The sequence below is a fragment of the Zea mays genome, chromosome 2 (assembly GCF_902167145.1).
Source record: "Zea mays cultivar B73 chromosome 2, Zm-B73-REFERENCE-NAM-5.0, whole genome shotgun sequence".
NCBI classification, from domain to species: Eukaryota; Viridiplantae; Streptophyta; class Magnoliopsida; order Poales; family Poaceae; genus Zea; species Zea mays.
The window spans coordinates 216,428,825-216,453,685 of NC_050097.1; the positions used below are offsets into that span (position 1 = coordinate 216,428,825).

General features: G+C 50.3%; 2 protein-coding genes across 3 annotated transcripts; one reads left to right on the plus strand and one right to left on the minus strand.

Annotated features, from left to right (window-relative positions):
* The first annotated feature begins 284 nt into the window (after positions 1-284).
* Positions 285-13,040, plus strand: LOC109944397 (PLASMODESMATA CALLOSE-BINDING PROTEIN 3). Its single transcript, XM_020549149.1, has 4 exons — positions 285-361; positions 11,526-11,794; positions 12,316-12,352; positions 12,598-13,040. The coding sequence occupies exons 1-4, from the start codon at positions 285-287 to the stop codon at positions 12,863-12,865; spliced, it is 651 nt and encodes a 216-aa protein (XP_020404738.1). The 3' UTR covers positions 12,866-13,040.
* Positions 13,041-13,632: 592 nt separating this feature from the next.
* On the minus strand, positions 13,633-18,409 carry LOC103647816 (uncharacterized hydrolase YugF). Of its 2 annotated transcripts, XM_035965478.1 has the most exons (11): positions 17,965-18,409; positions 17,780-17,877; positions 17,520-17,617; positions 17,359-17,408; positions 16,803-16,898; positions 16,529-16,618; positions 16,146-16,235; positions 15,550-15,645; positions 14,444-14,509; positions 14,065-14,264; positions 13,633-13,952 (listed from the first exon to the last, which is right to left on the minus strand). In XM_035965478.1, the coding sequence occupies exons 1-11, from the start codon at positions 18,196-18,198 to the stop codon at positions 13,943-13,945; spliced, it is 1,128 nt and encodes a 375-aa protein (XP_035821371.1). In that variant the 5' UTR covers positions 18,199-18,409; the 3' UTR covers positions 13,633-13,942. The 2 variants fall into 2 exon arrangements, with proteins under 2 accessions (XP_035821371.1, XP_035821372.1); XM_035965479.1 differs by lacking the exon at positions 15,550-15,645.
* Between the last annotated feature and the right edge of the window lie 6,452 nt (positions 18,410-24,861).

Here is a 24,861-nt window from a genome sequence, read left to right on the forward strand (position 1 = left end):
GCATGTTATTTCTTAAAATCATTACTCCCTCTATACTAAAATATAATTATTTTTAGCTTTTTTTTATCAATATTCAATTAATGATAATAAATAAAGACATACATACAAATTATATTTATAGGTATATTTATAGGTTAATTAATGAATGTACATTTGATCTAAAACGAACGGAGCTTAACATGTCTACCATAGAGAGGTATAGATCAGGCGCGGGGTTTCCTTCGATGACACCGAGCACGAACTGCTCACTGAGTCGCCGGAGACAGCACTATTCTCATATCGCAATGACCGTGATGAGGGAACACCATCACCACGTCTCCCACCTCGATGAGGCTAGCAAGGGGGTTATGGTGTCGATGTCGTACACCAAATAATGCAGGTTCTTTTTCTTTAAACACCGTACCTGTTTGTGAATGGTCCATTGCTCTTGACAACGGCAGTTGTCTTTGACAATGCTGCAACACGATAAAATGGTCATGTGATCAGCACTTATTAACGAAGGAAGAGTCAGACAGTAAGAGCTAGTGCGTCAGCATTGACACGCAGCGAGGAACATAGCAGAATGATAAAACTGATCTCTAGAGATCGATTAAACTCATGTTGATCATATTTATCGCCATGTAAACTCCTAAACACCTTTCGAAGGAGACTCGTCAGGAAGAAACACGTGGAGGTTGTTTTATGATTGGCAAGGACATCTATAACACGGTAAAATCTCGTAGATAGACACACAAATGAATAATAGATGTATTATGATTGATTCCTCATGTGATGCTAGGTAAACATTTGATAATAATATATTTATTTGTCTTAATGATTTCTTCTCATTATTTAGCCTTCATCTATAAAATAAAATTTGTAATTACATTATATTTGATATTCGAATCGATATTCAAACAGCTGGTTTGATATGGACCAAACTTTACCCTTGTGAGTCGAAACGTCGTTGCATGCTTGCCAGACACTGACGTCATTGGGGGCGACCATTCCACCCACTGGAATGGCTGAATAGACTGACTGGCCATTGATTGATTGATTTGTGCATGCGACACGGGTCTTTGGGAGGGTACTGGAAAATGATGGGGAGATAACGACTAATGGTCTGTTGGTTTCAGTCTTATCTTAAATTATATATAATTTGGATTATAATAAAATAGTATAAAGGTAAAATATTAATTTGAAACCGTAAATAAGCTAAAATAAATTAGTATTGAGTAGTTTATTTCAGTTTATTTATCATTTTCAAAATAATATTTTACCCTACTAGCATTTCACCAAAATACAGCTTATATAATTTAGGTGTCTTAAGAAAATAACTGCTCTTGTAGACATAAGCAAGTTACACGATGATTTAAATTTTTAATTTACAAGTGGGCTAAACAGCTGAAAATTTTAATTATTACTCTGTTCCAATTTACAACTCATTTGACTTTTCAACATTAAGTTTGATCAACTCATCTTAATAAAAAAATATAATTATTATTAATTTTTATTGTGATATGGTTTAGCTTATAATATACTTTAAATATGTTTTTTGTTTTTAATTTTTTTTTCATAAATTTTTTTAATAAGACGAGCCGGCCAATCTTGGTAAAAAATAAGTCAAATGAATTATAAATTGAGACGAAGCCAGTAGTAATGACTGGATATGTTAAAATTACTAATTATCATATATGTTAAATTTAATGGAAAAGAATAATTGTGTACTTAAGAGTGGCATTTAAGGGATTATAATTTTGTAAGAATAGTACTTAAGATATTGTTATTCTGTAAGAAAAGCATTTAGGTGTCGTTTAATTCACATATTTATAATGTAATGGATAAGTGATAACGATAAATCATGTTTGTTTTAGTCAAAACGTAATTGGATACCACACTGAAAAATGATACCAGACTATTCAAATTTGTTACCGCTGGTACTCAAGTGTAAACAATTATCATTAACATTTACGTTACATTTCGTGAACCAAACATAACCATAGTAATTTCGTTATTTTATCTAGTCCGTCAGAGTCAAAGTAGTTGACTACTTGACGGTGGCATGAAATGTTAAGAAATTGTATCCGGGTGGTATAGAATATTTTATAACATTTACGAAGACAGAATAAAGTATTGAACAAAGTCGTAGAGACATAATGAGAATTTTTCCTTAAGGTCCCATTTGTTTCCTTTCATTTTGAGGAATTAGAATCTTACTATTGGAATAGATTATTTTTTTAGAATGTGACATTCCACCACTTTCCAAAGTTATCATATAAGCCTATCTCAAATTCATGGGGTGTGAGATGGAAATTGATTCTATAGATTTACATGCTATTTTTCCGATGTACAACTTATAGCACACTCTTCTACTTGTTTCGTTATAACATGAATGTAGTATATAACTATCTTTCTCATATGATTTAAGATAATATACAAATATATTACATATATAAATATATGAACTTAATTAGTTTTGTCTAAATTATAATTATTAAAATGGAATTCAATTCCAACGAAACAAACGGGGCCTAAAAGTTTGTGTGAACTATGTCATCAGTCCTGCTTCCTATCAACCTGTGGGCATTATCATCTCGAGTTCTCGGCACATGTATAGGTGTACATTCGGGCCGGGCCCAAGCCCGAAAAGGCCCATATTGTTTGAATTTCGGTTTGGTCCGATCCGTTTGAATTTCGGGTCGTGACGGGCTCATTTCATGCGGTCCGAAATTATAAAAGACCGAAATTCACATTAGGGTCCGAAATTCATTTTTTGGTCCGAAATTCACATGAGAGCCCTAAATTCAAAAAAACAAACAAATAAAAGATAAGACAAATAATTTTGAACAAAAGCAAACTTAATATTTGTATTAAAGTTACCATAGTTATGCAATGACTACCTCGTTTACAAATCATTTTGTTAGAAGGAAAAAGAGTATAATCATCTCTATACAAAGTTCGTCTCGCCCGAGGCCCCCCTCAAGCAACGAACACACCTTCGGCTCGCCCGAGGCCCAGTCTTCGCCAAGAAGCAACCTTGGCCCGATCGCCGCGCCGACCGACCGAATCGCAGGAGCATTTAATGCAAAGGTGGTCTGACACCTTTATCGTGACGCGCGCCCTTCAGTCAACAGAGCCGAAGTGACCGCAGTCACTTCGCCGCTCCTCTGACCGGCCTGACAAAAGGACAGTGCCGCCTGCGCCGCTCCGACTGCTGCGCCACTCGGCAGAGTGCGGCTGACAGCAGCCAAGTCCGGCCTCGAGCGCCATAGGAAGCTCCGCCTCGCCCGACCCAGGGCTCGAACTCGGGCTCAGCCCCGGAAGACGACGAACTCCGCTTCGCCCGACCCCAGGGCTCGGACTCGGGCTCAGCCCCGGAAGACGACGAACTCCGCATCGCCCGACCCCAGGGCTCGGACTCGGGCTCAGCCCCGGAAGACGACGAACTCCGCTTCGCCCGACCCCAGGGGCTCGGACTCGACCTCGGCCTTGGAAGACAGACTCGACCTCAACCTCGGAGGAGCCTCCACCTCGCCCAACCCAGGGCTCGGACCGACCACGTCACAGGAGGCGCCATCATTACCCTACCCCAAGCTAACTCAGGCTACGGGGAGCAAGACCGGCGTCTCATCTGGCTCGCCCCGGTAAACAAGTAATGATGGCGCCCCGCATGCTCTATGACGACGGCGACTCTCAGCCCCCTTACGGAAGCAAGGGGACGTCAGCAAGGACTCGATAGCCCCAACAGTTGTCCTTCCGCCAGGCTCCAGCGCTCCTCCGACGGCCACGACACCACACGAACCGGGTGCCAAAACCTCTCCGGCTGCCACGATGGCATGTACTTAGGGCACTAGCTCTCCTCCGCTAGACACGTTAACACACTGCTACACCCCCCATTGTACACCTAGATCCTTTCCTTACGCCTATAAAAGGAAGGTTCAGGGCCCTCTTACAGAGGGTTGGCCGCGCGGGGAAGGACGGGACGGCGCTCGCGTAAGCCGCTCGCTCCCTCCCGCGTGGACGCTTGTAACCCCCTACTGCAAGCGCACCCGACCTGGGCGCGGGACAAACACGAAGGCCGCGGGTTTCCCCTTTTACGCCTGTCTCCCTCCGGCTTCTTCCCCCCTTCGCGCTCCGTCTCGCGCCGACCCATCTGGGCTGGGGCACGCGGCGATAATTTACTCGTCGGTCCAGGGACCCCCCGGGTTCGAAACGCCGACAGTTGGCGCGCCAGGTAGGGGCCTGCTGCGTGTTGACGAACAACTTCCCGTCAAGCTCCAGATGGGCAGTCTCCAGCAACCTTTCCATCCCGGGACGGTGCTCCGTTTCGGGAGTCTTGAGTTCATGTCCCTCGACGGCAGCTACGACATGATACTCCTTCCCCCGCCGCGCGACAACGACAATGGCGACCGACAACCTGCCCGCCGGCGGCGAAATCGACGACGTCTTCCCCACGTGGTGGAAGAACAACATTCAGGCTTGTCCCGTCCCCTCCCCCGCCGACGGAGGAGGAGGCGGGGCAACCAAGGCCAAGCAGGAGGCGGCACCTCGTCGGCTGTCGAGCGAGTCGACGGCGCCGGCGCCCCAACGGGGGGCACGTCGGGCATCGACCTTGCGTCTGAGACGAAGACGAGCGCCATCTCCCCGCAACACGCCAACCCCAAGCAAACGGACGACGCCAGCACGCTCGCGAAGGACTTGCTGGGCGTCACCCTCGTACTTGAGACGACGGTGCAGTCTGCCCCTGACGTGACTTCGTCACCGCTCGTCGACCAAGAGGTACCGACCGATTCCCATCTCGTGCCTTTTGGATTCGGTCTCGACCTACCAAGCGACTTCGCTTCGGTGGACGCTCTCATAGAGGCGAGTCCAAACCCTCTGGGGTATCGTATGTGGTCACCCTGGGACCGGCTGACGACCGTCTCGACCTACAGGCCCTCGGGTTCCAAGGAAGATGACGAGCCCAACTTCTGTTGGGATTTCTCCGGACTTGGTAACCCCAGTGCCATGCGGGACTTCATGACTGCATGCGACTACTGCCTTTCCGACTGTTCCGACGGTAGCCGCAGCCTCGGCGACGAGGACTGCGGCCCAAGTCGTGAATGTTTCCACGTCGATCTAGGGGGTCCCGGCGAAGGCAACCATCTTGGTATACCGGAGAACGGTGATCCCCCTAGGCCTGTGCCTCGCGTTGACATCCTTCGGGAGCTAGCTATGGTCCCCGTCCCGGCGGGGGGTCATGACCCACAGCTCGAGAAAATCCGCGAGATGCAGGCCAGGCTCGACGAGGGAGCAGGAACACTTGAGCCGTTCCGCCGAGACATTGGGCAGGAATGGGCGGGCCAACCTCCGGTCGGAGAAGTGCGTCACCTACCCCAAGGCATCCAGCACCGCATCGCCGACGATGTCAGGGTAAGGCCACCACCGGTCTCCAGTGGGGTCAGCCAAAACCTGGCTGCAGCGGCAATACTTCTCCGCGCGATGCCGGAGCCATCTACCACCGAGGGGCGGTGTATCCAGGGAGAGCTCAAGAATCTCCTAGAGGATGCCGCGGTCCGACGGGCCGAAAGCTCTGCCTCCCGAAGGCAGGGGTACCCCTCGGAACATCGCGCCGCGACTTCCCGATTCATGCGGGAAGCCTCGGTCCACACCGGGCGCACGCGCAACACAGCGCCTGCGGCCCCGGGTCGCCTCGGCAACGAGCATCATCACCACAACCGTCGAGCCCACCTCGACAAGAAGGTGCGCCGAGGCTACCACCCCAGGCGTGGGGGACGCTATGACAGCGGGGAGGATCGGAGTTCCTCGCCTGAACCACCCGATCCGCAGGCTTTCAGCCAGGCCATACGACGGGCGCCGTTCCCGACCCGGTTCCGAACCCCGACTACTATCACAAAGTACTCGGGGGAGACGAGACCGGAACTGTGGCTCGCGGACTATCGGCTGGCCTGCCACCTGGGTGGAACGGACGATGACAACCTCATCATCTGCAACCTCCCCCTGTTCCTCTCCGACACCGCTCGAGCCTGGCTGGAGCACCTGCCTCTGGGGCAGATCTCCAACTAGGACGACCTGGTCCAAGCCTTCGCCGGCAACTTCCAGGGCACGTACGTGCGCCCTGGAAACTCCTGGGATCTCCGAAGCTGCCGCCAGCAGCCGGGAGAGTCTCTCCGGGACTACATTCGGCGATTCTTGAAGCAGCGCACCGAGCTGCCCAACGTCACCGACTCGGATGTCATCGGCGCGTTCCTCGCTGGCACCACCTGCCGCGACCTGGTGAGCAAGCTGGGCCGCAAGACCCCCACCAGGGCCAGCGAGCTGATGGACATCGCCACCAAGTTCGCCTCTGGCCAGGAGGCGGTTGAGGCCATCTTCGGAAGGACAAGCAGCCCCAGGGCCGCCTACCGGAAGATGTCCCCGAGGCGTAAACTCAGTGCGGCACCAAGAAGAAAGGCAAGAAGAAGTCGCAAGCGAAACGCGACGCCGCCGACGTGGACCTTGTCGCCGCCGCCGAGTACAAGAACCCTCGGAAACCTCCCGGAGGTGCCAATCTCTTTGACAAGATGCTCAAGGAGTCGTGCCCCTATCATCAGGGGCCCATCAAGCACACCCTTGAGGACTGCGCCATGCTTCGGTGCCACTTTCACAAGGTCGGGCCACCCGCGGAGGGTGGCAGGGCTCGCGACGACGATAAGAAGGAAGATCACAAGGCAGGAGAGTTCCCCGAGGTCCACGACTGCTACATGATCTACGGTGGGCGAGTGGCGAACGCCTCGGCTCGGCACCGCAAGCAAGAGCGTCGGGAGGTCTGCTCGGTAAAGGTGGCGGCGCCAGCCTACCTAGACTGGTCCGACAAGCCCATCACCTTCAACCAAGACGACCATTCCGACCGTGTGCCGAGCCCGGGGAATTACCCGCTCGTTGTCGACCCCGTCATCGTCAACGTCAAGCTCACCAAGGTCCTCATGGATGGAGGCAGCAGCCTCAACATCATCTACGCCGAGACCCTCGGGCTCCTGCAGATCGATCTATCCTCGGTCCGGGCAGGCGCTGCGCCTTTTCACGGGATCATCCCCGGGAAGCGCGTCCAACCCCTCGGACAACTCGATCTACCCGTCTGCTTTGGGACACCCTCCAACTTTCGAAGGGAGACCCTCACGTTCGAAGTGGTCGGGTTTCGAGGAACCTACCACACAGTGCTGGGGAGGCCATGCTACGCCAAGTTCATGGTCGTCCCCAACTACACCTACCTCAAGCTCAAGATGTCGGGCCCCAACGGGGTCATCATCGTCGGCCCCACGTACCGACACGCGTACGAATGCGACGTGGAGTGCGTGGAGTACGTCGAGGCCCTCGTCGAATCCGAGGCCCTCATCGCCGACCTGGAGAGCCTCTCTAAGAAGGCGCCAGACGTGAAGCGCCACGCCGGCAACTTCGAGCCAGCGGAGACGGTTAAATCCGTCTCTCTCGACCCCAGCAACGACGCCTCCAAGCAGATCCGGATCGACTCTGAGCTCGATCCCAAATAAGAAGCAGTGCTCGTCGACTTTCTCCGCGCAAACGCTGACGTCTTCGCGTGGAGTCCCTCGGACATGTCCGGCATACCGAGGGATGTCGCCGAGCACTCGCTGGATATCCGAGCTGGAGCCTGACCCGTGAAGCAGTCTCTGCGCCAATTCGACGAAGAAAAGCGCAGAGCCATAGGCGAGGAGATCCACAAGCTAATGGCGGCAGGGTTCATCAAAGAGGTATTCCATCCCGAATGGCTTGCCAACCCTGTGCTTGTGAGAAAGAAAGGAGGGAAATGGCGGATGTGTGTAGACTACACTAGTCTAAACAAAGCATGTCCGAAAGTTCCCTACCCTCTGCCTCGCATCGATCAAATCGTGGATTCCACTGCTGGGTGCGAAACCCTGTCTTTCCTCGATGCCTACTCAGGGTATCACCAAATCAGGATGAAAGAGTCCGACCAACTCGCGACTTCTTTCATCACACCTTTCGGCATGTACTGCTATATTACCATGTCGTTCGGTTTGAGGAATGCGGGTGCGACATACCAAAGGTGCATGAACCACGTGTTCGGCGAACACATTGGCCAAACGGTCGAGGCCTACGTCGACGACATCGTAGTCAAGACGAGGAAAGCCTCCGGCCTCCTTTCCGACCTTGGAGCGATATTCCGATGTCTCAAGGCGAAAGGCGTAAAACTCAATCCCGAGAAGTGTGTCTTCGGGGTCCCCCGAGGCATGCTCTTGGGGTTCATCGTCTCCGAGCGGGGCATCGAGGCCAACCTGGAGAAGATCGCGGCCATCAGCAGCATGGGGCCCATCAAGGACTTGAAAGGCGTACAGAGGGTCACGGGATGCCTTGCGGCTCTGAGCCGTTTCATTTCGCGCCTCGGCGAAAGAGGCCTGCCTCTGTACCGCCTCTTAAGGAAGGCCGAGTGCTTCACTTGGACCCCTGAGGCCGAGGAAGCCCTCGGGAACCTGAAGGCGCTCCTCACGAACGCGCCCACCTTGGTGCCCCCCGCTGCCGGAGAAGCCCTCTTGATCTACGTCGCCGCTACCACTCAGGTGGTTAGCGCCGCGATTGTGGTTGAGAGACGAGAAGAGGGGCATGCATTGCCCGTCCAGAGGCCAGTCTACCTCATCAGTGAGGTACTGTCCGAGACCAAGATCCGCTACCCACAAATTCAGAAGCTGTTGTACGCGATGATCCTAACGCAGCGGAAGTTGCGACACTACTTTGAGTCTCATCCGGTAACTGTGGTGTCATCCTTCCCCCTGGGGGAGATCATCCAGTGCCGAGAGGCCTCGGGCAGAATTGCAAAGTGGGCGGTGGAAATCATGGGCGAAACGATCTCGTTCGCCCCTCGGAAGGCCATCAAGTCCCAGGTCTTGGCGGACTTTGTGGCTGAATGGGTCGACACCCAGCTCCCAACAGCTCCGATCCAACCGGAACTCTGGACCATGTTTTTCGACGGGTCGCTGATGAAGACAGGAGCAGGCGCAGGCCTGCTCTTCATCTCGCCCATCGGGAAGCACCTACGCTACGTGCTACGCCTCCATTTCCCGGCGTCCAACAATGTGGCCGAGTACGAGGCTCTGGTCAACGAGTTGCGCATCGCCATCGAGCTAGGGGTCCGACGCCTCGACGCTCGCGGTGACTCGCAGCTCGTCATCGACCAAGTCATGAAGAACTCCCACTGCCGCGACCCGAAGATGGAAGCCTACTGCGATGAGGTTCGGCGCCTGGAAGACAAGTTCTACGGGCTCGAGCTCAACCACATCGCCCGACGCTACAACGAGACTGCAGACGAGCTGGCTAAAATAGCCTCGGGGCGAACAACGGTTCCCCCAGACGTCTTCTCCCGAGACCTGCCTCAACCCTCCGTCAAGACCGACGACACACCCGAGCCCGAGAAGGCCTCGGCCCAGCCTGAGGCACCCTCGGCTCAGTCTGAGGCACCCTCGGCTCGGCCCGAGGCACCCTCGGCTCAGCCCAAGGCACCCTCGGCTCGGCCCGAGGTACCCTCGGCCCCCGAGGGTGAGGCACTGCGCGTCGAGGAGGAGCGGAGCTGGCCCATGCCTAATCGAAACTAGCAGACCCCGTACCTGCAATATCTCCACCGAGGAGAGCTACCCCTCGACCGAGCCAAAGCTCGGCGGTTGGCGCGGCGCGCCAAGTCGTTCGTCTTGCTGGGAGACGGGAAGGAGCTCTACCACCGCAGCCCCTCAGGCATCCTCCAGCGATGCATTTCCATCGCCGAAGGCCAGGAGCTCTTACAAGAGATACACTTGGGGGCTTGCGGCCATCACGCAGCACCTCGAGCCCTTGTTGGAAACGCCTTCCGACAAGGCTTCTACTGGCCGACCGCGGTGGCCGACGCCACTAGAATTGTCCGCACCTGTCAAGGGTGTCAATTCTATGCAAGGCAGACCCACCTGCCCGCTCAGGCTCTGCAGACCATACCCATCACCTGGTCGTTTGCTGTGTGGGGTCTAGACCTCGTCGACCCCTTACAGAAGGCACCCGGGGGCTACACGCACCTGTTGGTCGCCATCGATAAATTCTCCAAGTGGATCGAGGTCCGACCCCTAAATAGCATCAGGTCCGAACAGGCGGTGGCGTTCTTCACCAACATCATCCATCACTTTGGGGTCCCGAACTCCATCATCACCGACAACGGCATCCAGTTCACCGGCAGAAAGTTCCTGGACTTCTGCGAGGACCACCACATCCGGGTGGACTGGGCCGCCGTGGCTCACCCTATGACGAATGGGCAAGTAGAGCGTGCCAACGGCATGATCCTGCAAGGACTCAAGCCGCGGATCTACAACGACCTCAACAAGTTCGGCAAGCGATGGATGAAGGAGCTCCCCTCGGTGGTCTGGAGTTTGAGGACAATGTCGAGCCGAGCCACGGGCTTCACACCGTTCTTTCTAGTCTATGGGGCCGAGGCCATCTTGCCCACAGACTTAGAATACGGTTCCCCGAGGACGAGGGCCTACGGCGACCAAAGCAATCAATCTAATCGAGAAGACTCACTGGACCAACTGGAAGAGGCTCGGGACATGGCCTTACTACACTCGGCGCGGTACCAGTAGTCCCTGCAACGCTACCACGCCCGAGGGGTTCGGTCCCGAGACCTCCAGGTGGGCGACCTGGTGCTTCGGCTGTGACAAGACGCCCGAGGGCAGCACAAGCTCACGCCTCCCTGGGAAGGGCCGTTCGTCGTCGCCAAGGTTCTGAAGCCCGGAACGTACAAGGTAGCCAACAGTCAAGGCGAGGTCTACAACAACGCTTGGAACATCCGACAGCTACGTCGCGTCTACCCTTAAGATGCTTTCAAGTCGTTCATACACCTCGGTCACATACAAAGTCTAGTCATCAAGGAAGGGTCAGCCTTGCCTCGGCAAAGCCCGACCCTCCCTCGGGGGCTAAAAGGGGGGAACCCCCTCTGCGTCAAAATTTTCCTCGGAAAAAGATCTTTTCTGCCAGAATGTCTTTCGTGCTTTTCAACTACTTTGAAAGTGGATCCTGAAAACGACGGAGTACACGTAAGTAGTCAAGGCTGACCGAGCCGAGGGACTCCTACGCCTCCGGGATACGGATACCTCACTCATCACCTTCTGCGATAAGTAACTCACGCTCGGATAAGTGATTCCGCGGACCGAACAAGTCTTCACGCTCGAAAACTCCTCTGCCGAAACGATTTTTTGGGCCTTCTCGACTACATCGGTGACAGAACCCTATGGACGAGTAAGAGTGCACGTAAGCGGCAAGGCCGACCGAGCCGAGGGATTCCTACGCCTCCGGGATACGGATACCTCACTCGCCACCTTCCGCGAAAAGTAACTCTCGCTCGGACAAGCAATTCTGTTACCGACAAATAAGTCCAGATACTCGAGACAACAGGAAAAGGAACACAGCTTTACAACACGACGACAGTATGTTTGGGCCTCGGCCGCCGCAGAAAACATACGCACACTACAAGATAACCCGATCCTGTAGGCTCGGATCTTGACAGTTGAAGGGAGCAGCAGCACCCTCGGCGTCAACTACACCTTCGGCGAGGTCCGGCCTAGCCTCGGACGGCGACACGGTCGGAGGACGGCGCTGCAGAAGACCATCGACTACGCGTGCGGCTCCGGGGCGGACTGCAACTCCATCCATGAGACCGGGGCGTGCTACAACCCCAACACCGTCCCGGCGCACTGCTCCTGGGCCGCCAACAGCTACTACCAGAACAACAAGGCCAAGGGCGCCACCTGCGACTTCGCCGGCACCGCCACCCTCACCACCAGCGACCCGAGTAAGTGGAACCAACGAACGATCATGCATGCCGTGTAGCATTGTTAAGCTTCAAGGAATCGGGTTCTGTACAGGGTAATTAATTTTGGCTATCGGTGTAGCACTGTAGCCTCGCCTAATAACTAATAATAGGAAGAAGAAGAAAAAAAACACCAACTTTCTGAGCGAATAACTGTAAAATAAGATTTGCAAAGTGCAAAGCTGTTTGCGGTATATATGCTTTATTATTCTCGACCCTAAAAGTAAAACCCTATCATAGTGTCTACTGGGCAGACATTGGCATCAAAGTGCGTCCAATTTTCCCCCCGATTTTTCCAAAAGGGAAAGTAAACTGTAACGCGGTCTTTTGTTTTGTTTTATGACTCCAAACTCCAAAGCCAGATTCCAATGTCTTCTATGGTGTGTGGTGTCTGTGTTCTGCTGCTTCCATGCTCTTCAGTCTTGTGACACTGTCCATTTTTACCACCCATTCAGAGTCCTACCTGTAGTACCTTATATGACCTTTGTGTTCCAAACTTTCAGGCTCTTCGGGCTGCTCTTACCCCACCACCAGTGCAAGGTACGTGGCGAGCTTAAATTAACTGTGCACCATGATCCATGTAGTTCATGTTTCAAACCTGCGCGCTTTGGGAACTGGTACACCCCCAAGGAAGTTGAGCATCATGTTGCGCCACCAGATCTTTGGGCCGGGATGCAGTTTGTTCGGCGGATTTTTTGTACTTAAGAATCGCGGAACATTCAGCATGTGTGTCGTGTATCAGTATTACCAGCCACAACACTAACAGCACTGCCTTGTTTACACAGCGCCGCGGGAACCGTGACCCCGACCACCGGCGGCACAATGGGAGGAGCGGGAGGCCCAGGGACCTTGACGCCCGCCGGGACAGGCGCAGGCACAGCCGGCACTACCGGCATGGGGACTGCAGGCACTACGGGTACCGGGTTCGGCGGCCTAGGACCAGCAGGCATGGACACAGCGGCGGCGGCGGCGGGGGGCTTGCTCCTCCTCCCAGAGGCTGGGCTGTGCGCTGCCCTCGTCGCGCTCCTCCTCTCCGCCATCGTGCTCGCGTGACGCCTTCACATGACCTCGGAAACAACAACCTACTGCCTGCATGCTAGTAGTAGTAGAAAGCGCTGCCCTTTTGGGAGGTGTATGTAGTTCAGGAGTACTCTGATTATCTATGGAGAAAGGGTGGGAATTATTGGGGAAAAAAACTAATGCATCCCACTAGCGCCTGCTTCTTGTTCGGTGCCGCCTGGGCGCTCATGGGTCAAACAGAGCAGAACCACCGCTCATGGGTCAAAAAAAAAACATGTGAACCAAACAGGACGTCAGGTAGATGCGCAAAGTTGTTGCAAAACCTACAGGTCCCACGCCCGGGGCCGGCCAGCGGGCGTCGTACGACGGCGTCCTGGATCCAGCCGACAGCTGCGTGCGTGACTAGCGATGAATGATGCGGTCACAGGCTGCCCGGCTGTACAAAGCGCAGCATGGTACCAATGGAGGGCCGGCGGGGGCGCTGGTTCCGTGCGGCCGCACATGGCGTCGCGCGGCGAGTAGCATGATTGACGGGTACTACTACCTGATGACGGTGACGGGGCCGGGCGAATTACGGCGCGGAGTGGTAATGACGCGCGCGCGCAAGAGCAGAGCACGCGTGCTGCTGCGCCTGCGCGGGAGAAGCGCGGTGTCATGAGTCATGACCCGGGCCTGCATAACAAGTCCAGTCCTGTGTTTCCTGAGTCCTGACGCCGTTGCTCCACCAAGGGGAAGGTGAAAACAGTCTCGGTTGCTAGCTTGGCTTGTGCCGATGGCGGCGCTGTCTGGATATCAACGGCGAGGGAAAAGGGCAATGCCCTTGCAAACTCCAAATAATTTTACATTGCATAATTTACAGTACTGGCAACAGCCGAAATTGTCATGCTCCCATCCACTGCGTCCCTTGCATTGCAGTGCTACCGTACAGTACAGTTAGTCCTAACTGACCAACAACCTATCTTCTAGTGTCGCTGAGAACCATCGCCGAGTTCAGCTTCAGCCTTCCGCAGCAGCAGCTTGGCTGAGCATAGCGAGTTAGCGACTGTATCCATCATCCATGGCCAAACATTCCACTTTGTACAGCCTACCCTTCAAGGATCTGTGATCTGCTCAGCGGTTCCTGTACCGTTTCCGGGCATATGAAATTGAGCGATTAAATCGGTACAACGGTGTTCACGACTGAATGCACGAACAGTGAAGCATCCAGCAGGATAGTAATCATGGTAGCTTACACGACTACTGACGGCTCGGAAGGAGACTGGTCTGACTTGTCTGACGGCTCGGAAGGAGACTGGTCTGACTTGTCTGACGTGTTTCTTGCGAGGAATTCAAGAACATGTTTTGCGGCCTCCCTTGGCTTCTCCACGTGAGGAATATGGCCACACTGCCGGACCTGCCTCAGAATAGCGTCTGGGAGTTCCTGATGCAACCTCTGCAAGTGATGCAGTAACAGCTAGCGTGAGCGTAATATAATATCTAACAGGGCACACACTGATGCTACTTTATGCTACTGTTATTGTGTTGACACGGCATTAGCTAGAATTTCCTCGCTTTTTAAATGCCAGTACAACTTCAAATTGGTGCTCCGCAAAGCATAACATGTCAACTTACATATGCTAGTTTGCTGCTTATTATTCCATCATCCTCTCCCCACAGGATCAGGCATTTATGCTTCACCTGTAAAGAGAAACAGGAACATCATTAGTAATGCATCTGTTCTACTGAACCCATTCTATTTCTTTTTCATGCCTAGCTTTGATCCAGAAAGGTGGGAGCTAGCATCCAGATTTCACACTATAAAATTTATAGTAATATACAGTGACAGTAATATACAGTGTACTGTAAAGCTATGATGCAGCTAAGGCTGGTAATGGGCTCTAGATTTCACACTATAAAATTTAAGGATCAAATCAAATTAGGATTGGACTCTATTTCTATTCATTTTTAATCTAAAATTAATTAAAGACCCTAACTTATTTTGAAGAAATATTTGGATCGTGATCCATTACCACCCCTAGATGCAACATGCAGCATCCCTTCCATACACTCTAATCTTGGCAAGAGTATGACGAACAACAGTGCAACAGCCTATTGGTGTTTTCACTTAGAACATGGAATATTCAAGGTACTGCAGTTCTCACTCAATAGGTTTTGTTAATGACAAGGAAACAGTTGAAAGCCCTTATACGGAGAACAAAAATATATCTTATCAGATGTGCACTTGCCCTTATCGTCATCTACAGAAAATTTTCAGTAAAATGAGCAAAAGTTAGGACCATCGAAGAGTAAAATCAAGGGAACCTAATTCTTACCAATACTTGTTTAAGGGGTATCCCAACTTATACCATGGGCTTCTACAGGTTGATGGGACACACAGTAAGATGGACTCTATAAGAGCAAACTTTTTCGGGCAAGGGGCTGGGCAAAAACACAAGTCGCACATGGCCAGGTGGGAAATGATGACAAGACCAAAAGATCAAGGAGGTCCAGGGATAATTGACACAAAAGTAATGAATTGAGTACTACTAGTTAAATGGATTTGGAAGATTATGCATGGCTCTAAGGACACATGATATAAAATTTGGCACGCTAAATATATGCCACAAAGGAACTTCAATTCTAAACACAAAAGCAATTCACGGATGAACTATAAAAATAGAAACTTTAACATCCTTGGACAGTGAAAATTCATAAGCAGAGTCTTTAAAGAAAAGAACCTGTTTTATTTGGTTTATGACATTATAACCCCCTCTAATCATAAAATCTACTGTAGCATCCTCCCACCAGGGAAGTAGGCAATGCAGACGGCCAATCTGAAATTTTAGGGGAATCATGTCAAAATGCCTAACTTCATATGCTCAAGACACAGAGGAACAGGAAACTAAAATAGCTTTTGCCGCTTCCTTTCAAAAAAAAAAAAATAGCTTGAATAGCCTGTTTGCAAAATTTATTAGATTAGTTAAGGCAATAATTTTGCACTGTTAAAATTAGGATGTCAGACAGAGAAAAGGAAAATTGGAGTGGCAGGTAATAATTTTATTTTCAATATAATTTTAGCATGAATCAGGAAATTTTGGATTAATCTGTTTGCTCCCATCTACAAAAACATGATTATTGTATAAGTAGTTCCAACAGAGACACTGTTACCGCCAGTTTCTTACAGCATTGGAGAAAGACAGACTTTATTGGAAGAGAAAGTGGGCTTCTCCCTAATTCCAAAAGGTAGAGAAAACTACTAGAGCAGCAACTAGGACATGATTTTATCTTATTTTCGCATTCCTTTTAAATCTGAAAGTGATCCATAGAGGCTTACTTGCACCCAATCAAAGAATTCATTTGGAGTTTTTTTAAATGCCAATCTTGTTGCTAAAAATCGCAGTGGAAGACTCTTCAATATAAACACCTGGGGAAGCAAAGAAAACAATCAGTTTACTCCAGTAGTCCAGTTGCCCAGTCAATACAGACACACACCACAAGATTTCTTTCATCCAATTAGAGATAATAGGTCAACATGAAACATTCCTCTTAAGTAGCACAACCATCATTATCGAGAAAAAATTAGCACAGCCATAACCAACAAGTGATAATATTACTAAGCACCTAATGAAAAATACGGACATTGCGACATCCAAAATAAAACATGTAACATGTAAAAGAAAAACAAATAAGATTAGCGTGGAAATCAGAATGACTCACCCCAGCATATGAAACAAATTTAGGCATCCTGGTCATATCTTTTGGGCCCTCAGAGTATACACTTGCACCAATGAAGATCAATTTCGAGACCTGTGAAACCAAGCTTAAATTAGCTGGAATATAAAAACTCTCAGACTTGTAAGATCTGTCTTGTATGAAGGCTTATCGCACGGTAGCCAAGCTTCACATAAAAGAAAGCCCTACAGATACCTGTGTACTGCTCTGTAGTCTGCAGTAAAGAAATATAGAGAACAAAAGTATTTTAAGCATGTACCGCTTCGGGGTAGTTGACTGAAAAATCAATGGCAACAGCAGCACCAAGGCTGGGCCCGACTAACACCATAGGCCTTTTGATGTAAGATTTCCAGAACTACACATAAAAGTTGTAAGGATCACATCACTGTAACCAAGAAAAAAAAACAGATCAATGTAACCATTAGATAGTGGCGTCAGTTCACGACAAGAACTGTCTGGTCTTAATTGGCTGAACTGCTGGGTACAGGGAGAAACGGTGGGTGCGGTGTCATACTCTGTCGTACTTTTTCCTTAGCGAAGTGACGTGTTTGAGAAATAAATAGGGAAGTGGAAAGTAAACTGGAAGTTCTATATTTTATAGCATGCCTGACAAGGACGGTTGTTCAGTTACTCTCATGCTAAGTTGCTGAATCATGTACTATAGTGTTAATTAAGTTGCTCAGATCAGCTACTATCAGTGTCATTCTAGCATTTGCCATATTAAAATCAGAAATAAGTTCACGAAAGGAGAAGGACACATCACGTGGAAATTAGCACAGGGTACAGCACCAGCGATAGTAGTACTTTCATAGTACCTGGTAAAAATGCTCGCGTTTGGATGCAACATCACATGGCGGCCGTGTTTCTACGAACGAGACAAGCAAAGATATTACAAGGGGCCTACAAAGTACGAAATCACAACCTTACCAGGTACAGTAACCAAACCAGATCACATGGTGTGCAGGATGGGGCGTACCCAAATCAGAGAAGCCCCACCCAAGGATGTCCACAGCCCAAGCCTCCAATCCGGCCTCCTCGAGCAATGGGTAGGTGTATCTCCATTCTAGAACAGAACTGTAGACGATACATTAAAATGGTCCACACTGATAGCAGATAGCAGAACCACCGCATTTCAATATTGGGACAGGCTCCTCGAGCAATGATGACCAGCTAGCACTAAAAACCTGACCTAGTTGAGCAACGAACTTTGCTGTGCATTAGAAATTTGGAGCCCACCTGTCGAATCCATGCAGCAGCACGACCGGATCACCGTCCTGTTGCTGCTTGAGCGGCCTCACACAGCTGCTCGATATCGCGCTACCCGAGAAACTGGTCTGAAGATGAAGATAGGATAAGTTCAGGCTCAGCCATTGCGCATTTGAGCGTACGACAGCACAGTAAATCGGGAGAAATCGGCTCGCCTGGACGGGCACGCGCTCGATTCGCTTGGCCAGGCGGATGGCAGCGCCGTCGCGGATGCGCTCCACCGCCCCGGGAAGGAAGGACGGGAACCCGCCGGTGCTGGTGCATCTGGCAGTGGCGCCGGCCCCGTCCGGGGCGGAGGCGGCGTTGGAAGCCGCAACCCTGAGGCGGTACCTGGACCACGCGGCCAGCGGCAGCGCCGGTACGGAGGAGGAGGTGAGGAGAGGCGGCATTTGGTCGGGTTTAGTTTAGCGGCGCGCCTGCCCGCGCGCTGGACGGTCTCGTGGCCTGGAGCTGTGTGCCATGCCCACTCCGCTGCACGGGTGTTATAGGGCGCTAGGACGGTGGAGGCCGCGTGGCATCGTGTGGTGCCGCATTGCCATGCCACGGCCACGGGCTAGGCAGATGTGATTTTTTAACACGAACGAGACGAAAGAGAATGGGAAGGAAAGATTCGGCGGAAACAAAAAAAATGCGAGAAACACCCAACTTGGGGCACCCTCTCTAGAGAGGGTTTGAGTGAGTATATTTGCTCTGTTTGGCACAGCGGGTGCTTGTTGAAAAAGCAGCTTATCTGAGAAGCTGGTGAAAAGCAGCTTCTGCTTGTTGGCTGCTTTTAGTGTATTCTAAGAAGCAGCTGAACTGATAAGCTGCTGCAGAAGCTGCCTGTTTGGCGGAACCTCTGCTTAAATTTGTGAAGAAGCTGAAAATAAGTTGTGCCAAACAGGGCCATTAAGTCAAAATCTTTCGTCCTTTTTAATCCATTAGATATAAAAATAATGAACAAGGCTTTGGATTACGAGTCTTCTTAAAGCTAGAAAAATTGTTCGCTTCTGATTAAAGTCAATTGTTTAGACTACTGTGACTATAATTGAAAAGGACAAAAATATTGTAGAACCAATATAAATCGATACGGAGAGAGTAATGATTTTAAGAAATACCATGCTCTTCTAAATATCATCCACGTATGTGGATGATATTTAGAAGAGCATGTTATTTCTTAAAATCATTACTCCCTCTATACTAAAATATAATTATTTTTAGCTTTTTTTTATCAATATTCAATTAATGATAATAAATAAAGACATACATACAAATTATATTTATAGGTATATTTATAGGTTAATTAATGAATGTACATTTGATCTAAAACGAACGGAGCTTAACATGTCTACCATAGAGAGGTATAGATCAGGCGCGGGGTTTCCTTCGATGACACCGAGCACGAACTGCTCACTGAGTCGCCGGAGACAGCACTATTCTCATATCGCAATGACCGTGATGAGGGAACACCATCACCACGTCTCCCACCTCGATGAGGCTAGCAAGGGGGTTATGGTGTCGATGTCGTACACCAAATAATGCAGGTTCTTTTTCTTTAAACACCGTACCTGTTTGTGAATGGTCCATTGCTCTTGACAACGGCAGTTGTCTTTGACAATGCTGCAACACGATAAAATGGTCATGTGATCAGCACTTATTAACGAAGGAAGAGTCAGACAGTAAGAGCTAGTGCGTCAGCATTGACACGCAGCGAGGAACATAGCAGAATGATAAAACTGATCTCTAGAGATCGATTAAACTCATGTTGATCATATTTATCGCCATGTAAACTCCTAAACACCTTTCGAAGGAGACTCGTCAGGAAGAAACACGTGGAGGTTGTTTTATGATTGGCAAGGACATCTATAACACGGTAAAATCTCGTAGATAGACACACAAATGAATAATAGATGTATTATGATTGATTCCTCATGTGATGCTAGGTAAACATTTGATAATAATATATTTATTTGTCTTAATGATTTCTTCTCATTATTTAGCCTTCATCTATAAAATAAAATTTGTAATTACATTATATTTGATATTCGAATCGATATTCAAACAGCTGGTTTGATATGGACCAAACTTTACCCTTGTGAGTCGAAACGTCGTTGCATGCTTGCCAGACACTGACGTCATTGGGGGCGACCATTCCACCCACTGGAATGGCTGAATAGACTGACTGGCCATTGATTGATTGATTTGTGCATGCGACACGGGTCTTTGGGAGGGTACTGGAAAATGATGGGGAGATAACGACTAATGGTCTGTTGGTTTCAGTCTTATCTTAAATTATATATAATTTGGATTATAATAAAATAGTATAAAGGTAAAATATTAATTTGAAACCGTAAATAAGCTAAAATAAATTAGTATTGAGTAGTTTATTTCAGTTTATTTATCATTTTCAAAATAATATTTTACCCTACTAGCATTTCACCAAAATACAGCTTATATAATTTAGGTGTCTTAAGAAAATAACTGCTCTTGTAGACATAAGCAAGTTACACGATGATTTAAATTTTTAATTTACAAGTGGGCTAAACAGCTGAAAATTTTAATTATTACTCTGTTCCAATTTACAACTCATTTGACTTTTCAACATTAAGTTTGATCAACTCATCTTAATAAAAAAATATAATTATTATTAATTTTTATTGTGATATGGTTTAGCTTATAATATACTTTAAATATGTTTTTTGTTTTTAATTTTTTTTTCATAAATTTTTTTAATAAGACGAGCCGGCCAATCTTGGTAAAAAATAAGTCAAATGAATTATAAATTGAGACGAAGCCAGTAGTAATGACTGGATATGTTAAAATTACTAATTATCATATATGTTAAATTTAATGGAAAAGAATAATTGTGTACTTAAGAGTGGCATTTAAGGGATTATAATTTTGTAAGAATAGTACTTAAGATATTGTTATTCTGTAAGAAAAGCATTTAGGTGTCGTTTAATTCACATATTTATAATGTAATGGATAAGTGATAACGATAAATCATGTTTGTTTTAGTCAAAACGTAATTGGATACCACACTGAAAAATGATACCAGACTATTCAAATTTGTTACCGCTGGTACTCAAGTGTAAACAATTATCATTAACATTTACGTTACATTTCGTGAACCAAACATAACCATAGTAATTTCGTTATTTTATCTAGTCCGTCAGAGTCAAAGTAGTTGACTACTTGACGGTGGCATGAAATGTTAAGAAATTGTATCCGGGTGGTATAGAATATTTTATAACATTTACGAAGACAGAATAAAGTATTGAACAAAGTCGTAGAGACATAATGAGAATTTTTCCTTAAGGTCCCATTTGTTTCCTTTCATTTTGAGGAATTAGAATCTTACTATTGGAATAGATTATTTTTTTAGAATGTGACATTCCACCACTTTCCAAAGTTATCATATAAGCCTATCTCAAATTCATGGGGTGTGAGATGGAAATTGATTCTATAGATTTACATGCTATTTTTCCGATGTACAACTTATAGCACACTCTTCTACTTGTTTCGTTATAACATGAATGTAGTATATAACTATCTTTCTCATATGATTTAAGATAATATACAAATATATTACATATATAAATATATGAACTTAATTAGTTTTGTCTAAATTATAATTATTAAAATGGAATTCAATTCCAACGAAACAAACGGGGCCTAAAAGTTTGTGTGAACTATGTCATCAGTCCTGCTTCCTATCAACCTGTGGGCATTATCATCTCGAGTTCTCGGCACATGTATAGGTGTACATTCGGGCCGGGCCCAAGCCCGAAAAGGCCCATATTGTTTGAATTTCGGTTTGGTCCGATCCGTTTGAATTTCGGGTCGTGACGGGCTCATTTCATGCGGTCCGAAATTATAAAAGACCGAAATTCACATTAGGGTCCGAAATTCATTTTTTGGTCCGAAATTCACATGAGAGCCCTAAATTCAAAAAAACAAACAAATAAAAGATAAGACAAATAATTTTGAACAAAAGCAAACTTAATATTTGTATTAAAGTTACCATAGTTATGCAATGACTACCTCGTTTACAAATCATTTTGTTAGAAGGAAAAAGAGTATAATCATCTCTATACAAAGTTCGTCTCGCCCGAGGCCCCCCTCAAGCAACGAACACACCTTCGGCTCGCCCGAGGCCCAGTCTTCGCCAAGAAGCAACCTTGGCCCGATCGCCGCGCCGACCGACCGAATCGCAGGAGCATTTAATGCAAAGGTGGTCTGACACCTTTATCGTGACGCGCGCCCTTCAGTCAACAGAGCCGAAGTGACCGCAGTCACTTCGCCGCTCCTCTGACCGGCCTGACAAAAGGACAGTGCCGCCTGCGCCGCTCCGACTGCTGCGCCACTCGGCAGAGTGCGGCTGACAGCAGCCAAGTCCGGCCTCGAGCGCCATAGGAAGCTCCGCCTCGCCCGACCCAGGGCTCGAACTCGGGCTCAGCCCCGGAAGACGACGAACTCCGCTTCGCCCGACCCCAGGGCTCGGACTCGGGCTCAGCCCCGGAAGACGACGAACTCCGCATCGCCCGACCCCAGGGCTCGGACTCGGGCTCAGCCCCGGAAGACGACGAACTCCGCTTCGCCCGACCCCAGGGGCTCGGACTCGACCTCGGCCTTGGAAGACAGACTCGACCTCAACCTCGGAGGAGCCTCCACCTCGCCCAACCCAGGGCTCGGACCGACCACGTCACAGGAGGCGCCATCATTACCCTACCCCAAGCTAACTCAGGCTACGGGGAGCAAGACCGGCGTCTCATCTGGCTCGCCCCGGTAAACAAGTAATGATGGCGCCCCGCATGCTCTATGACGACGGCGACTCTCAGCCCCCTTACGGAAGCAAGGGGACGTCAGCAAGGACTCGATAGCCCCAACAGTTGTCCTTCCGCCAGGCTCCAGCGCTCCTCCGACGGCCACGACACCACACGAACCGGGTGCCAAAACCTCTCCGGCTGCCACGATGGCATGTACTTAGGGCACTAGCTCTCCTCCGCTAGACACGTTAACACACTGCTACACCCCCCATTGTACACCTAGATCCTTTCCTTACGCCTATAAAAGGAAGGTTCAGGGCCCTCTTACAGAGGGTTGGCCGCGCGGGGAAGGACGGGACGGCGCTCGCGTAAGCCGCTCGCTCCCTCCCGCGTGGACGCTTGTAACCCCCTACTGCAAGCGCACCCGACCTGGGCGCGGGACAAACACGAAGGCCGCGGGTTTCCCCTTTTACGCCTGTCTCCCTCCGGCTTCTTCCCCCCTTCGCGCTCCGTCTCGCGCCGACCCATCTGGGCTGGGGCACGCGGCGATAATTTACTCGTCGGTCCAGGGACCCCCCGGGTTCGAAACGCCGACAGTTGGCGCGCCAGGTAGGGGCCTGCTGCGTGTTGACGAACAACTTCCCGTCAAGCTCCAGATGGGCAGTCTCCAGCAACCTTTCCATCCCGGGACGGTGCTCCGTTTCGGGAGTCTTGAGTTCATGTCCCTCGACGGCAGCTACGACATGATACTCCTTCCCCCGCCGCGCGACAACGACAATGGCGACCGACAACCTGCCCGCCGGCGGCGAAATCGACGACGTCTTCCCCACGTGGTGGAAGAACAACATTCAGGCTTGTCCCGTCCCCTCCCCCGCCGACGGAGGAGGAGGCGGGGCAACCAAGGCCAAGCAGGAGGCGGCACCTCGTCGGCTGTCGAGCGAGTCGACGGCGCCGGCGCCCCAACGGGGGGCACGTCGGGCATCGACCTTGCGTCTGAGACGAAGACGAGCGCCATCTCCCCGCAACACGCCAACCCCAAGCAAACGGACGACGCCAGCACGCTCGCGAAGGACTTGCTGGGCGTCACCCTCGTACTTGAGACGACGGTGCAGTCTGCCCCTGACGTGACTTCGTCACCGCTCGTCGACCAAGAGGTACCGACCGATTCCCATCTCGTGCCTTTTGGATTCGGTCTCGACCTACCAAGCGACTTCGCTTCGGTGGACGCTCTCATAGAGGCGAGTCCAAACCCTCTGGGGTATCGTATGTGGTCACCCTGGGACCGGCTGACGACCGTCTCGACCTACAGGCCCTCGGGTTCCAAGGAAGATGACGAGCCCAACTTCTGTTGGGATTTCTCCGGACTTGGTAACCCCAGTGCCATGCGGGACTTCATGACTGCATGCGACTACTGCCTTTCCGACTGTTCCGACGGTAGCCGCAGCCTCGGCGACGAGGACTGCGGCCCAAGTCGTGAATGTTTCCACGTCGATCTAGGGGGTCCCGGCGAAGGCAACCATCTTGGTATACCGGAGAACGGTGATCCCCCTAGGCCTGTGCCTCGCGTTGACATCCTTCGGGAGCTAGCTATGGTCCCCGTCCCGGCGGGGGGTCATGACCCACAGCTCGAGAAAATCCGCGAGATGCAGGCCAGGCTCGACGAGGGAGCAGGAACACTTGAGCCGTTCCGCCGAGACATTGGGCAGGAATGGGCGGGCCAACCTCCGGTCGGAGAAGTGCGTCACCTACCCCAAGGCATCCAGCACCGCATCGCCGACGATGTCAGGGTAAGGCCACCACCGGTCTCCAGTGGGGTCAGCCAAAACCTGGCTGCAGCGGCAATACTTCTCCGCGCGATGCCGGAGCCATCTACCACCGAGGGGCGGTGTATCCAGGGAGAGCTCAAGAATCTCCTAGAGGATGCCGCGGTCCGACGGGCCGAAAGCTCTGCCTCCCGAAGGCAGGGGTACCCCTCGGAACATCGCGCCGCGACTTCCCGATTCATGCGGGAAGCCTCGGTCCACACCGGGCGCACGCGCAACACAGCGCCTGCGGCCCCGGGTCGCCTCGGCAACGAGCATCATCACCACAACCGTCGAGCCCACCTCGACAAGAAGGTGCGCCGAGGCTACCACCCCAGGCGTGGGGGACGCTATGACAGCGGGGAGGATCGGAGTTCCTCGCCTGAACCACCCGATCCGCAGGCTTTCAGCCAGGCCATACGACGGGCGCCGTTCCCGACCCGGTTCCGAACCCCGACTACTATCACAAAGTACTCGGGGGAGACGAGACCGGAACTGTGGC